This window comes from Sphaeramia orbicularis, chromosome 21 (assembly GCF_902148855.1).
Source record: "Sphaeramia orbicularis chromosome 21, fSphaOr1.1, whole genome shotgun sequence".
Classification (NCBI taxonomy): Eukaryota; Metazoa; Chordata; class Actinopteri; order Kurtiformes; family Apogonidae; genus Sphaeramia; species Sphaeramia orbicularis.
The window spans coordinates 8890705-8906496 of NC_043977.1; the positions used below are offsets into that span (position 1 = coordinate 8890705).

The following is a 15792-nucleotide window of genomic DNA, read 5'->3' on the forward strand; positions in this document are numbered from 1 at the left end:
ACTAAAATGGATTAAAAATACACTAAAAATCATTAAAAATACACCAAAAATATACTAAAATATGTTGAAATGCATTAAAGAATACACTAAAATGCATTAAAAATCCACTAAAATCCACAAAAAATACACTAAAATCCTACTATATAATGCACATTGTCCGATCAATGTTGCAGCACGGGAGGGCATTTGGGTACAATGCCGCTGTAGCACCACAGGAGGGCGTTTTAGCCTCTCACGCTATCGTTCAATGGCACCACGGGTACAATGCCACTAGTACACTAAAATGGTTTAAAAATACACTAAAATGCATTATAAATACACTAAACTACACTGAAATACACAAAAAATACAGTAAAATATACTAAAGTGCATTATAAATACACTAAAATATACTGAAATACACAAAAATGCATTAAAAAAATACACTAAAATGCATTAAAAATACACTAAAATGCATTAAAAATACGCTAAAATGAACTGAACTATACAAAACAAATACACCCAAATCCAAATGTAATAGTTTTTACGGATCTGTGGACGTTCTGTAGGACACACGTCCTGAACACACTCAGGACATTTATGGAGCAAAATGCATAGATTTCTGATTATTTTAAATATGAAACAAAAACAAGTTGTATAAAAATACATAAAGCATAATAAATAAATATCACTGGATGTTCTATGATTATATAATTGCTAATGGTTTAATTATGCAGTTATATCGACACCTTTCCATATCTTTGTGAATCTGTGGAATAAACAGACTTCATAAATGCCGTTTCTCCTGTTTCCAGATAAAAAACAATGAGAACTTCATGTTGTTTGGATCGTTATTTGAGGCCACCATGATCGACAGGAAGATCGGAGACAAGCCAATCAGCTTCGAGTTCTCCATGGGTGAGTATAAGCTCCACCTCTGGATCTTGCGAGGACCCGGTCTGGAGCCCTGATGCCTCCCGGTGTCTCATACAGAGCTGGTCTTCCTCCGTCTTCATCTCCAGGTAACTATGGTAACATCTTTGAGCCGTCCGTGGCGCCGACCCAACCCATCCCCAGTCCCAGTATCAGCCGCCGGATCATCGGACTCAACTTCCCCGACAGCAGCGACTGGTCAGGCTCCACCCCCCCGAGCCCGTCGTCGCCCCTCCTGTCCAGAGAGGACGTGACGCTCAACTCCAAGTCCACCACGCCTCCAGAGAAACCGGTCATCGTAGAAGGAAACAGGTGACTTAAGTATTCACAAAAAGACCAAAAGACCAAAACCATCTACTGATCTAAACACTTTAATACCTGCTGATCCACTAAAACTATCAATACATGGAAATAATTGTTGTAAAATAGAGTGTGTCATATTTTCATGGTCATCAGATATGACCCATTTGGACGTTCAGAGGCTCCGTAGTTACCATGGAAACACCGTCGTCTTCTACAACGTTGATTCACCAGTAAAACCCGTGGACCTGGATCAATGACAGTGGATGGACTATATATATGAAATTTAAAAAATGAACAAAAATGAATAAAATATTGTCAAAATCCTAAATAACATGAAAAAATAAGACAAAAATTTACCAAAATTAATTAAAAAAAAAAAAAAAAAGAAACCATGAGCAACACAATGAGAAAAAAAAACACCAAAGCAAACAATAAAATGAACAAAAATGAATAACAAATCAGCTAAATAATAAGTAACATGGACAAAATAAGCCACGATCCGAACTGAACTAAAATGCAGAAAAAGTAATAAACTCATGGATTTTAATTAATGACAGTGGATGGACACACAAAAACAAAAGAATAAACTAAGAAGAATTTTTAAAAAGAATATAATAAGCAACAAGATGAACAAAAACAGCCAAAGTGATCGATAAAAAAGAACAAAAATTATTAATTAATCAACAAAATAATAAGTTACATGGACAAAACTGAAGGGAAAAAAAAATAAACAGGCAACAAAATGTAGAAAATGAAGCAAAATAAATAAAATGAACAAAAAACAATAAAATAAATAACAAGTAAAATGAATACAAATGTACAAAATTAATACAAAAAAAAACTAACAAAATGAGCACCCTGAACAAAATAAGGTTGTAGACATTTGTTTTTATGTTCAATTAATGATATATTTTGATGAAAAGTCACTTTTTCTTCAGTTTTCTCTGTTTTGACATAATCACCTTTGAATGTACGCTGAGTTTTAATGAACATCTACATGATCAGTGAATTAAATATAGAGCATACATGATTTACACTGAAAAATGTAAAATACAGAGGATAATATTAGAACAGATTTACCAGTTAAACCCATGTAGTTTGACAAACTAATGTCATCAACCCTCTGTTATCTCACCCAAAGAGGTCTGCAATAATGTCAACATGTTTTTCATACAATTTTTTTTTTTTTTTTTTAACTTTTTGACATTTTTTTTGTATTTCATCGAGCCATAAACAAAAATACCAAATACTCAATAACTGTCATTTTTAACCCTTTAAATGCCACATTTCTAATGTAAACAAACCTTTTTTTTTTTTTTTTTTTGGTGCAAAACTTTTTTTTCCCTTAATATTCTACATAAAAATTGGATTAGTTGTTTTTTTTTATTTTTATTTTTTTCATCCTGTCATATGTCAATGATTAACACCAACATTGGTTCATATACATTATTATTTTTTGTTCTAGGTCAAATGTTAAATGCTAAAATGTGTCAGTGTGTATTTTGTACTCACTTAGTAGAAGGGTGTTAGTGTAGAAATTTAACATGTTTATAATGTGCTGATTTTAGTGAATGGATCAGAATTTTAAAAAATAATGTAACAATGAGCAACTTTAGAATTCTGACTGAAAACAAATTGTGAAAAATAATGTAACCGTTAATAACATGAATTTCAAAGTGTGCACAATATGCTCACCTGGATAGTAGGATAATAGGTTAATACAAAATGGTGACTGTATTAACGGTGGAATGGATGTTAAACCAAGTCGTACCGATGTGAACATAAAGTAAACTCTGTATCCTCCTCCTTTTAGTGATTTTGCGAAGTCTTAGACTGTTGTGTAACTGTGTGTGTGTGTGTGTGTGTGTGTGTGTGTGTGTGTGTGTGTGTGTAGGTTCTACATGTACCTGCCCTTGGACAGATATAAACCCTGTGTTACTGTCCAGAGTCAGTGGGAGAACAGAACCTACAGACTCTACAACTCCAACATCCTGGAGAACATAGTCAACCTGTTCGTACGTAAAAACACGCACACGCACATGCGCACGCGCACACACACACACACACACACACACACACACACACACACACACACACACAGTTTCAATCAACTGTCAGAGTGGATGAGACTGTTGCATTATGGGTATCCTATCTCAGCTGATTCCAACTACGGCTGGAAAACATCTTGGTTTGTTGTTTTAGTGAAATTACAATGACTATATTTGTGCACTTCTGTCTGTGTACCCAGACACATACAAGTGTAAGATACAAAATATACAGAAATAAGATAAACACTATAGAATCTGTTTGACATGTATCTGAGGAAAACCTCACAGACGTTCTGGAGGAGGTTTGGTCAGAAAAAAAAACAAACAAAAAACACAAGATAATTCAACAGAGTTCATGATGAACCAAACCAACTCTTCATGCCTCCGCCGTCGTCCTGATGATGATGTGTTGGTGTTTTTCCAGGAGGAGGGTTTGTCCAGCGTCGCTGAGCTCCATAAGAAGTCAGACCCGGGGGCGGAGCTTCTGCTGAAAACTGTCCTCCGAGAGTTCTGTATGGACGCCAGGTAGTCACATGGTCTAATGATTAGAGTAGATTAGATTAGATTAGATTAGATAAAATAAGATTAGATTAGATTGAATTGGATTACAGTACATTAGATGAGATGACATTAGATGTTCAGACCCACTGTACAAACGACTACAACCAACACACACTAACTTTATTAGCTGACAGGAATATACAGGGTTTTATATTTTGTCTTTAACCTCAGTGTTATTTCTGATGAATAAATATATAATACATATATGTAAATATTTTCATCATTTTATTTTTTTTGTACTAAAACAAAGAGAAAAAAATAGGAGTCCTTATTTATAGACATCATATAATATTTTTCACATTAACCCAAGAGGAAAATTTGGAATCATTATTTATAGGTCATTATGTATTTATTTTACTGTGAAACCTGAACTAAAACCAGTTTAATTCCACATCCTTGACTGTTTATAACATCAGTGTAATTTTTGCCCTTTCCACATTCATCCCATGGGCTGGACTGGACCCTTTTAGGGGCCAGTTTTGGCCCACAGACCACATGTTTGACACCCCTACATAATATTACAGTTATATCATCATCACATAGTTGTGTTTTAATTATTCCTAATTATAATAATGAAAAATTAATGTCTAAAATGTGTCTGAATATTCCTGACCTCCTGCTGTGAACAGATGAGTGGATCTCTCCCTTCATGCTTCTGCAGTGTTTCAGTTTCTGTGTTTTCTGTGTATTTTTTTTGTGTATTTTCTGTGGTTGTAGAGGATTCATCACCACAGCTGAGGCCAAACTGAAGGCGGAGCATAAATCCACCAACCTGACGCCACTGGACAAGAAACGACTGACCATGTGCAAACAGGAACTGGTCAGAAAAACACCAACACACTGAAAAAAAACATGAACTGAAAGAACCATGAGAGGATCTGTGGGTTAAACTGCAGGATGTGTGTTCATCACTAGAGGGCAGATGAACACAGTTATTATGAATAAGACTCACAGTAGAAATACTACAAATACAACAGAAATACTACAAATACAACAGAAATACTACAAATACAACAGAAATACTACAGAAATGCCACTGCATATATACACAGTGGGTTCATTTACAGTTTAGTCATGTATGTTGACTTTATAAATGATCTAATTCAGCATCTGTGCATGAATTTATTCATTCAGCAGCTGAATCACATTTTCAAGATTAAGATATATATACTGTTTTGTTATTTTTCAAACCAATAATAAATACTTATTTTCCTAATAACATTACACTAATGAATGGCTAATGTTGTGTCATTTTTAGAAGAAAGTTCATCAAAAAATAATCAAAATGTTATTATTATTATTAGGTTTAAGATTACTATCATTATTAGTAGTAGTACGTACTAGAACATACGTCTGTTTTTATTAACTTTTACATCCATGTTCTCCTGTTTCAGGAGAGTATGATTGGAGAGGCCAGGCATGTGGCTGAGAGGAGGAGAAAAAGCAGCGGCGTGAAGGAAATGTTACAGGATGCAACGAAACTCATCCACAAACTGCGTTTTCTGGTGGTGGAGGTATGACCTCATCCTGACATACAGTGGGAGCGTGGTCAGACATTATCCTGACATTCAGTTGGGGGCGTGGTCAGATGTCATCCTGACATACAGTGGGAGCGTGGTCAGACCTGATCCTTACATTCAGTTGGGGGCGTGGTCAGACGTCATCCTGACATACGATGGGGGCGTGGTCAGACCTCATCCTTACATACAGTGGGGGCGTGGTCAGACCTCATCCTTACATACAGTGGGGGCGTGGTCAGACCTCATCCTGACATACAGTGGGGGTGTGGTCAGACCTCATCCTGACATACAGTAGGGGCGTGGTCAGACCTCATCCTTACATACAGTGGGGGGCGTGGTCAGACCTAATCCTTACATACAGTGGGGGGCGTGGTCAGACCTAATCCTTACATACAGTGGGGGGCGTGGTCAGACCTAATCCTTACATACAGTGGGGGGCGTGGTCAGACCTAATCCTTACATACAGTGGGGGGCGTGGTCAGACCTAATCCTTACATACAGTGGGGGCGTGGTCAGACCTAATCCTAACATACAGTGGGGGCGTGGTCAGACCTAATCCTGACACCTCATTGGTTAACTCTTGGTTTCCACCTTCTCGTCTCCATAGCCTCAGCACACGGTACCAGATGTGTTCGTTTGGTTGTTGAGCAACAACAAACGAGTCGCCTACGCCCGAGTCCGGGCCCGAGACCTGCTGTTCTCCACCAATCAGGAGGCTCGAGGAGTCAACTGTGGAAAGATCATAACGCTGTTCCTGAAGGTGAACATTTGCAGGTGGATCTATAAGTGTCATCCACAAAACACCTTCACCACTCAACTCCAACTGAAGTAGATGCACATAAAGAAGGAAATATTCATACATTCAGCACAAAATTGGCCCCATTTTTGCAAAGACCGTTTTAATTCACAGAAAACGTACTAAATCAGCTAGTGAAATGTGCAATTATCATATAAGTTAATGACCCTCAGTAAGGTGCAAGACTCATAATACCTCATGCTTTGGTCTTTTATTGTTACTGTTACTATTAAGTGCTAAATTATATATATTTTTTTATATTTTTGCATTATTTAAAAAAGTTTTTATATTTCTTATGTGAATCTTTACTTTTTATATTAATATCCTTTATGCTGCTGTAACACTAAAATTTCCTTTGTTGTTGGACTAATAAGGGATTATCTTAATTTAGCTTAGTTCATCTTGTGTTAATGTTATTTTAGCTTCTGAAAGCTAGTGTTAAACTGAAGTCACAGGTTTATGAGACTTGCTTGATGTTTAATAACATCAGTTAAATCTTCAGTCAAATTTGTGAGTTTCAATTGTTAAATATATGCTGCTGTTAATGACCTTACAACTGAGATGTGTTTAAGTGTACACAGCCTCTGACCCCAAACAGAATAACACAACTACTGTTTCTGCACAAATATTCACTGACACATTATTTTAAGAGTCAGATATTGTTAGCTTCAAAGCATAATTGCCTGAGTCAGATTTTTTTCAGGTCATAAGACTTTCACAGTAAACAGCAGCAACAAAATGAAATATAAAGGAAAAAAATAACAAATTTGGTATTTATATAGATATAGAATTAAAATTAAATATTATTTACATTGTGGTTGCACATTGACATGATGCATATGCAACCAATGATATAAATGAAGCAGCAGTGATAGGAGTAAAATTATGCAGATTTCACAATTTGGTCAAAAATATGACAGGTAATTAAGCTATGAGGCTAATGAAACACACACACACGCACTCAAACACAAAATTCAAATTGCTTGGATTTTTGCTTGAATAATATGAATAAACTCAACCAGACTGCTGCAAGACAATATTTTTCCAAATAAAAACAGGAAATGTGCAGTTATCGTCCAACTATGGCTATAAAGTGACGACTTCTGTTTTTTTTTTTTTTTTAGAACAAACACATTTTGGTGACAAAGATGAACATTTGAACAATCTCAGTGGGTCGATGAGCCCGTTTCCATTGCACATCTCAGAACATTAAAGTGCAAACTGGTCCAAAACACAAACATGTCTCATGTGTCTTTTCCAGTCCAGTCCTTGTCCATTGTCCAAACTTAAACTCTTTGTCCAGTAACAGATCACCATGGCAGTAGACTGGTTTGGTGTACGTCCATAAAATGAGTCCAGGGTGCTCTAGTGCTAAAACATTAGTTCTACCGATACATGTTGTAAGCTGCAGAAAAAAAAGAACCACCCATGCCTGCCCCCCCCCAGGGGGCCTGGCCCACAGTTTGAGAAACACTGCATTAATTGAGACCAATATGATGGATGTTTCTGTAGGTTTTCTACTGGATGTCAAAGGTGTTTGATTGTGTAGAGCTCTGGTATTAAAAACACAATCTGAGGGTTTTTGTTGTTTTTATTATGGACTCAATCTGTCTGAAATACAGAAAAACACCTGAAACACAACAAACTCAAGGGTAAATTCCACTCAGATGCAAAACTTTATGGGTGTGTTTACGTCAGCATCTTCTTAACATCAAAACCGTAGTGATAGTGTAAAAACAGGGTTGGACTTCTGCTGCAGATGGTGTTCCGCTCCATGTGTTTGAGATCAGACCTTAAATCTGTAAACATCATAAACTCTGGCCGATAATTGCTGTGTTCAGCCTCCAGGGAAGCGCGTGACGGGTTTGTCCGTGCAGGCGAAGATCGACGTTTACCTTTGGTTGGGGGTGTGGCCAGATGCCGGTCACATGTTGGACGACCTGCCTGCAGGTTTCAGTCCAACCACAGGAGACGCCGACCCCAGCAACCCGGCATCGCACCTGCTCGGATCAGGTGAGAAGTAGCCCCACCCCTTTTCTGTATCTTATGTCTTTGGCATCAGTTCTTTATTATGAGTTCAGTCATTAGTTCTTTGCTTATTTCACCCAGAACTTGATTGGCCGTCTTATGTACACTCTACATTCTGATTGGCTCTTACGTCTGAATGTTTGATTTAGTTCAATATTACAATGACATTAAATAGTAACAGGTATTTTTGGTTTTCGCAGCTGATTCGTACTTATTTCACAGATGTGACTGAAGGAGTAACAAGTCTCAGCATCAAACATATAAATTCAACAGTTTTACCTTCAATTAAAAAGAAGAGATAAAATTAGATTAGATTAAAGTCGATTAGATTAGATTATACAGGGTTGAATTGGAATACATTACATTAGACTGGATTGTACTACAGTATATTTTATTATATTATAATTGATTGGGTTGAATTAGATGGAACATTATTGATCCTTTGGACAGGTGCCTCTGGGAAATGAAGAAACAGGGAAATTTATTAGATTAGTTATAATTCATTTCATTTTATAAAATAGTAATTATTTGTATTTACAAGAATTTACATTGTTATTACAGGAGTTATTATATCATTATTATTTATATTACTTCAGCATTGTATTGAATTATAATTAGATAATCCCAGATATTTCTATACAATATTGTTTTTGTCTTTACATCTTCATTTATGTTTTTACTTTTGAAACAGTGCAACAAATATCATGTACTTCTAAAACTTATTTTAAATGTATTATTTATTTATTTTACCACATTTTAATTTATTACATAAAGTCAAAGGGGTTCATGACCTTAAGGAGACAGAAAAGTCAAAAAACTTCATATTATTGTCAGAAACAAATGAGAAAATAAACAAAACCATGAGAGTTACTGTAACAAAGCCTCAGTAATACTCAGTAGTACTTGTACTCACTGTGGAAGTATCCTGTAAATACTCATTAACCGTCCTGTGTTTGTGTTTGTTTTCAGACCAGCATCAGTTCCAGTTGCGGTGTCACATGTATCAGGCTCGTGGTCTGATCGCCGCCGACAACTCGGGCCTGTCCGACCCGTTCGCCCGGGTCACCTGCCTGTCTCACAGCCAGACCACCAACGTAAGTACTGAGGTCCAGTACAAGTACCACAAAGGGTGTCGGAAAAATTCAGCACAATCTGACTCAAAGATCTAGAAAAGTCACATGTTTACATGACTGTCTTTCACCAGTTTTTTACCTAAACTTACATAAAATATATATGAACACATTCAGCCAAGCCTCGTCTGTTTCACCGTAACTAGATTTTAATGATATGATGAATTACCTGTGACTCTGACGCCTTTATTTGAGGGCTACTCTGAGCCAGATCCTGGTCTCTGTCAGACCTGGGTTCCATGATATGAATCTAAATGTTGTGGTTTAATGTCCTCGTCCTGGTTTTATTCGTTTTGTGTAATCCTCTGTTCCATCAGGTGATCAGTCAGACTCTGAGTCCGACCTGGAACCAGTGTTTGCCGATCCGTCTGCTGTTAACCGGAGACCTGCAACACATCCAGAAGGATCCGCCACGAGTCGTTATCGAGGTGTACGACGATGACGCTCTGGTACCGCTGACCTCTACAACACACCACATTCTGACAGTCACACCTCCAGCACTGTTTAATTGTTCAAGGAAAGTTGTTTATACGTCACCGACCGATTGAGTTCCTGTGAAGGGGTCGTGAACGTCTTCATTAGCAATTTCTTCAAACATGTTCTCTGACAAAACTACTGGTTGGATTCATTTCAAATTTTATAAGCATCTTCCTTTGGACAATGTCTACAAAGTTTGTTCACAGTTTGGAGAAATTTAGATATTTGAATTTTTTAATGATTTTTCAACAAAATATCATGAATTGCATACAGATAACACGCCACTTTTAATTGGCGTGTTATCTGTACGCAATATAAGCTTTCCGAGTGTATGTTCATGCCGCATAAAATAACATGTGATTAGCGCAATTAGTAGTTAGGGTTAGGGTTAGCTGTTACGGATATGTGAACCAGAGGTGTTGGTCACTGACGCGATCAAATGGCAATTATCCATCCATTATCTGCCGCTTATCCGGGGCTGGGTCGCGGGGGTAACAGTCTAAGCAGGGATGCCCAGACTTCCCTCTCCCCAGACACCACCTCCAGCTCTTCCGGGGGGACCCCGAGAAGAGCGCACGCAGAGTCTAATAACGCGTGAAAGGATGAAAATGTGTACGTATAGCACGCCAAATGCCATAAGAACTGTTGTGACATACAACGCAATTTCATGAGATCAGTCTGGATTTTTGAAATATTAAAAATATGCCTTTACTTATAATCGTCCATATTTCAATGGTTTATAACATGTAAATGGTTACAGATATCAATATAGTTACTATTGATTACTGATAGGAAGTCATATATGGACTTTCGATTGGGTCCATGACCTCTGACCTTGAGTGACATTGAAGGGTCAAACTCAAGGTCACCAATGTTTAGATTTCAACAACTTTGTTGGTTGGATTCATTTAATTTTTTTTTAACATATCTTCCTTGGGACAATGTCTATAAAGTTTGTTCACAGTTTTGTGAAATCTTGATTTTACAGAAGAATTCATCACTAAAACGCTGCTAAAAGTAATACAAATCTTCCATCTCTCTCTCACCGACTGCACTCTGCTGCTCACTATTAAGCCCACTTCCACCCCTTCCCCTCAGCCAATGCAGACCTCTACCCTAATGTGTTATAGACCAATAGAAAGAACCCAATCTCAGATAAAAGATGACGTTTGGATTTAGTTAATGGCACAAACGCTGCAGACACAACCGTCCATAATGTTGTTGTATGAGTTGTTTTACTCTTGGCTGCCCTCTAGTGGATTTATTACCTAACATCAGTGAGGAGGAGGAGGAGGAGGAGCCAGGCCTTTTGCTTTTACAGACAGGGTGTTCATGTTTGTGCTTGTGTGTCCAGGGTAAAGCTGAGTATCTCGGGTCCACGGTGGCGGTCCCAGAGGTCCGACTGACCTCTGACCCCTACAGTCCTTCTACACTGAAGTACAGCCCACTGCACTGTGGGAGTCAGAGTGGAGGAGACCTGCTGGCAGCGTTCGAGCTCCTGGAGGTGAATGAATGAAGGAATTAATTTATTTTTGGTTTGTACATTAATCATTGCACTTAGTATAATAATTATAATAAACATAAAAAAACAAACAAAGAATAGGCTCGAAGCAAAAGCTTATTTTTGTGCCTATTTTTCACCTGATACACTGCTTACATTAAATCAAATGTGTACAGCATTGAGCATTCGCACCATAACAAAAAAAGCAACAACAAAAACATATCTACCATCTCAATTCAGTATTCCTAAATGATTTTAAACTTAAGGCATTTTTTTTTCTTTTTTTTGTGAGGTGATTCACAACTACCTGTTTAACCCTTAAAGACCCATGGATGCTGTTGGACCTGTTCCAAATTATTATTATTTTTTTTCTCTAGATTTAATTTTCTTTGGTGGTTTATCACCATTTACTATAATATTATACACTGTATTTTGTGTTTTTCAGTGAAAATCAGTATTTTCCTATATTTAATTCATTGATCATGTAGATGTTCGTAAAAACTCAGATTAAAGTGGAGGGTTATTATATCCGAAAGAGAGAAAACTGAAGAAAAAATGACTCTGTAAATTCCATCATTAACTGAACATAAAATGTAATCTTTATAACATTATTTTGTTCATAGGACTATGTATTTTGTTAATTTTTATTGATTTTATTGCCTATCTTATTTTTTCATCAACTTTTTTCAGTTTGTGGTATTTTGTTCATGTTACATATTATTTTGTCAATTTCGTATTCCTTTTTGTTCATTTTATTGATCACTCATGTTTATTTTGTTGCTTATTTTATTGTTGTTTTTAATTCATTTTTGTCCAATTCTTTGTATATATTTTTTACATTATTTTGTGCATTTAATACAATTCATTTTTAAACCCAGTGTGTCCATCCACTGTCACTGATCCAACTCCATGGGTTTTACTGGAGAATCAATGTAGTAGAAGATAATGGTGTTTCCACAGTAATGGAGCCTCTGAACATCCAAACGGGTCATATCTGATGACCATGAAAAGACAACAAAACTGTACTTTACACCAATCATTTCCTTGTATTGATAGGATTAATGGATCAACAGGTATTAAACAGTGTACATCAGTAGATGGTTCTGGGTTTTTGGGTCTTTATGGGTCAAACCTGTGATGACAGAGGATGTTCAGACCTGATGTCATGTTTGACCTGATGTCTGTGTAGATCCCGGTGTCTGGAGTTTGGGCTCTGCCGCCTCTAGAAGAACGAGAGGGAGGGTTTTACACGGTTCCGTCCAACATCAGACCGGTCCTCAGCACCTACAGACTGGAGGTGAAATGGCACTGACTCAGAATCAGAATACATGTACTTTATTAACCCCAATGGGAAATTATTGGGTGTTAAAGTGGCTCCATTCAAGTATAATAAAAAGTAGCAGGAAAGAAATGATCAATACAACAGAAAAAGAAAAAAAAAAAAACGTATATCCTCCTGAGACCCAGCAATACATTTTTGTCCTCTGTACGTAGGGGACAAAAGTTTTGACATTTTTACTTAAAAAATGCTGTCTATTGCATAGGACATTCCATTAAAAATTTTTTTAAAAAAAGTATCTGAAAAAACTGTTGCATTATGCAGTTTCTAATCAAGACAACTGTTTAATGTAAAAAAGCTACAATTTTCATTTTCCTGGGTCTCAGGAGGATATACAGCTCTAAATGCACAAACATATATATATATATATATATATATATATATATATATATATATATAAAATTTTGTGTAATTATAATCGTGTGGTTTTAAGGTGGAGTTCAACAGTCTGATGGTCAAAGGCAGGAATGATTTCCTGTGGTTCAATGGTGCATTTGGATGGAATCAGTCACTGAAGTCCATGAATTCACCTGGTTTTAGAGCACTGACACTCAGACGTAGACTCCAAATAAATGTTGTCATTTTGAGCCTTTATTCTGAGTAAAAAACTGGTCAAACAGACTAAAACTGCAGTTTCAGATCTTGACAAACGTCCATATTCATTTATATTTATAATGATGCTACTGCTTCATACTTGGTGGAAGGTTTCAGTCTCTGACAGAATCAATATCTGACATTTGTGTTTTTTTCTCATGGTCAGGTTTTATTCTGGGGTCTCCGGGAGTTGAAGAAGGTTCAGCTCCTGTCTGTGGATCGTCCACAGGTACATGGAAAATCTGCATTTATGATCAAGAATGGGAATATTTTAAATGTATTTACAATGTTTTTCAACCAAATATATTTTTAGAAATAGTTCATAAACATATATTCAACATCACTGTGAGCTTTTTTTTTTTTTTTTTAAACCAAAATAGACACACGACAATAGTATTAAACTGATTATCACATATCATCTGTTTTTACTACACGTTAAGTGAAAATTGTCTGTTTTGGTTCTAAATGACATTTGAGTTTTCCGATTTTTTTTCTGGAATGTCACACACTTATGTTTCATTTGTTAATGTGTGTAAATCCATGTTTAACTCACTCTGGGTTTTATTTAGGCTACATTTAAGTGTCTTTTAGTCAATGGCAGTGAGCTTTATGTGTATTTTAGTATTTCTGTGTAGTTTTTTTATATTGTCAATATTTTTCTGTTTATATTGTCAGTATATTTTTGTGATATTTTTATAGTCTTTTTGCACTAATTGTTTTTGGTGCTAAACTGACTTTCATTGTAACAGTGACAATAAGGATCTATTCTATTGTGTTCTGTTCTATTCATTTCTACTCTATTTTATTGTGTTCTGTTCTCTTCTATTCCGTTCTATTCTTTTCTATTCTCTTCTGTTCTCTTCTCTTCCGTTCTGTTCTATTCTATTCTGTTCTCTTCCGTTCTGTTCTATTCTATTCTGTTCTCTTCCGTTCTGTTCTATTCTATTCTGTTCTCTTCCGTTCTGTTCTATTCTATTCTGGTTGGGTTCTAGGTCTTCATCGAATGTGCTGGTAAAACCCTGCGTTCGTCCGTCATCCAGAAGTATAAATCCAACCCCAACTTCACTACGTTGGTGGACGACATTGAGCTGGTAAATATAAAACCAACCATCGCTGTGACACCCCCCGTGGACTGGTGGTGACATTCCCTCCTCTGTTGTAGGAACTACCGGAGAACGAACACCTCCACCCTCCACTCAGCATCACTGTGGTGGACTGGCGAGCCTTCGGTCGGAGTACGCTGGTGGGAAACCACATCATCAACAACCTCAAGGCCTTCACGTACACCCCACCCCCACTTCCTCCTGCACCCACTCCCAAACCTACCACCTCCAAAGCCACGCACTTCCCCGGATCGGAACCCATGCCTGAGACCCAGAGTCCAGAGGGTAAGAGGTCTGGGTTGAGCCCAGGGGGGTCAGACTCATGTTAGTCCCGGTCCCACATCCAGACCAGTACGGTTTGAAATCAAACAATGAAAAACAGAAAACCACCTGTATTTGGTTTTTCCAAAGGAGACGTTTGTAGTTCAGATTAGAAGGTGTCTTTAGATCAATATTCAGATTTTATTAACTCTCTGGAGTCGGACTGTATTTTGTTTTTCAATATTTTGCATCTCCAATGTGCTCCACGCTCAAATAGTGCTGCATTTTCAGACGTAGAAAACACAGAAGCTGCCGTTGCCTTTAAGAGTAACATGCAGCCAAGTCCACAAGAGTCACCAACCAGTGCATCTTTGGTTTAAGCTAAAAGGCAAGAACATCCAGGTATTCCATCTGATCTTGGTTTGTTTGAACTTTTAAATGGAACAGAACTTGACCCCCGACTGATGACGTTTCAAAAAAATTGCGAGAACAGTAGAACAGACCAGAATAGATATTAAGAATCAGACATCGTTTTCTGTTTCTTGTTCCAATCCAGTTCATTCGTCTGTTTTGTGTCCATGAGTCAACAACACACATAAACACAAGGTGTGTTTTACCATCATCCAACCCGACCTTTCAGCAGAATGTGTCCAGCTCTACATCTACAGTGCCTTAGCGAGTTTTCAGACTGGGTATTCGAGTACGCTGGACCCCTAAATCCATTTAATTTTATCATTGTGAATGCAAACGTTCCATGCGCGAGTACCATACCTGAGTCCAGCTGAGAAGGTAGTCCTGGGTATGGACTACGTGGATTCCAGTATGGAACGTTGCAGTGTGAAAGTAATCTGTATCTGAGACCGGAAGTGACCTAATCACCATGAGACCAAAGTAACTTATCGACCAAACCCCTCAGTGATACATCAGGGACAATGAAGGTCGCTCTTCTTCTCTTTGCCTCTTAAGTATGGCCTGTCTTGCCACCGTTGTAGACAAATGAACAGAACAGTCGCTCGGTTGATGACATAAGGGTTTGTCACTTCCACATTTGTTGGATAGCTACAGAGTTCCTACCACACTGCAACCTACTGTTTCAGTCCTGTAACACCCACTTGTTCCCTGGTACGTGCTTGTGAATGCAACATCTGCGATAAGGTGTGATCGTATCCAGGTACAGCACAGATCCGGACACCCAGTTTGAAAATGGCCTTAGATACAG

General features: G+C 37.4%; 1 protein-coding gene across 1 annotated transcript in view; it reads left to right on the forward strand.

Annotated features, from left to right (window-relative positions):
* The window catches only part of fer1l6 (fer-1 like family member 6), a 41657-nt gene that overhangs the window by 10004 nt on the left and 15861 nt on the right, over positions 1 to 15792 (forward strand). Inside the window, exons 14-28 of the mRNA XM_030125621.1 lie at positions 795 to 897; positions 1002 to 1224; positions 3110 to 3230; positions 3688 to 3788; positions 4542 to 4644; positions 5219 to 5338; positions 5952 to 6104; positions 7982 to 8153; positions 9138 to 9262; positions 9616 to 9747; positions 11130 to 11279; positions 12466 to 12573; positions 13376 to 13438; positions 14202 to 14300; positions 14372 to 14597. Coding sequence (XP_029981481.1) covers positions 795 to 897; positions 1002 to 1224; positions 3110 to 3230; positions 3688 to 3788; positions 4542 to 4644; positions 5219 to 5338; positions 5952 to 6104; positions 7982 to 8153; positions 9138 to 9262; positions 9616 to 9747; positions 11130 to 11279; positions 12466 to 12573; positions 13376 to 13438; positions 14202 to 14300; positions 14372 to 14597 — 1999 coding nt within the window. The remainder of the gene's footprint in view (positions 1 to 794; positions 898 to 1001; positions 1225 to 3109; positions 3231 to 3687; positions 3789 to 4541; positions 4645 to 5218; positions 5339 to 5951; positions 6105 to 7981; positions 8154 to 9137; positions 9263 to 9615; positions 9748 to 11129; positions 11280 to 12465; positions 12574 to 13375; positions 13439 to 14201; positions 14301 to 14371; positions 14598 to 15792) is intronic.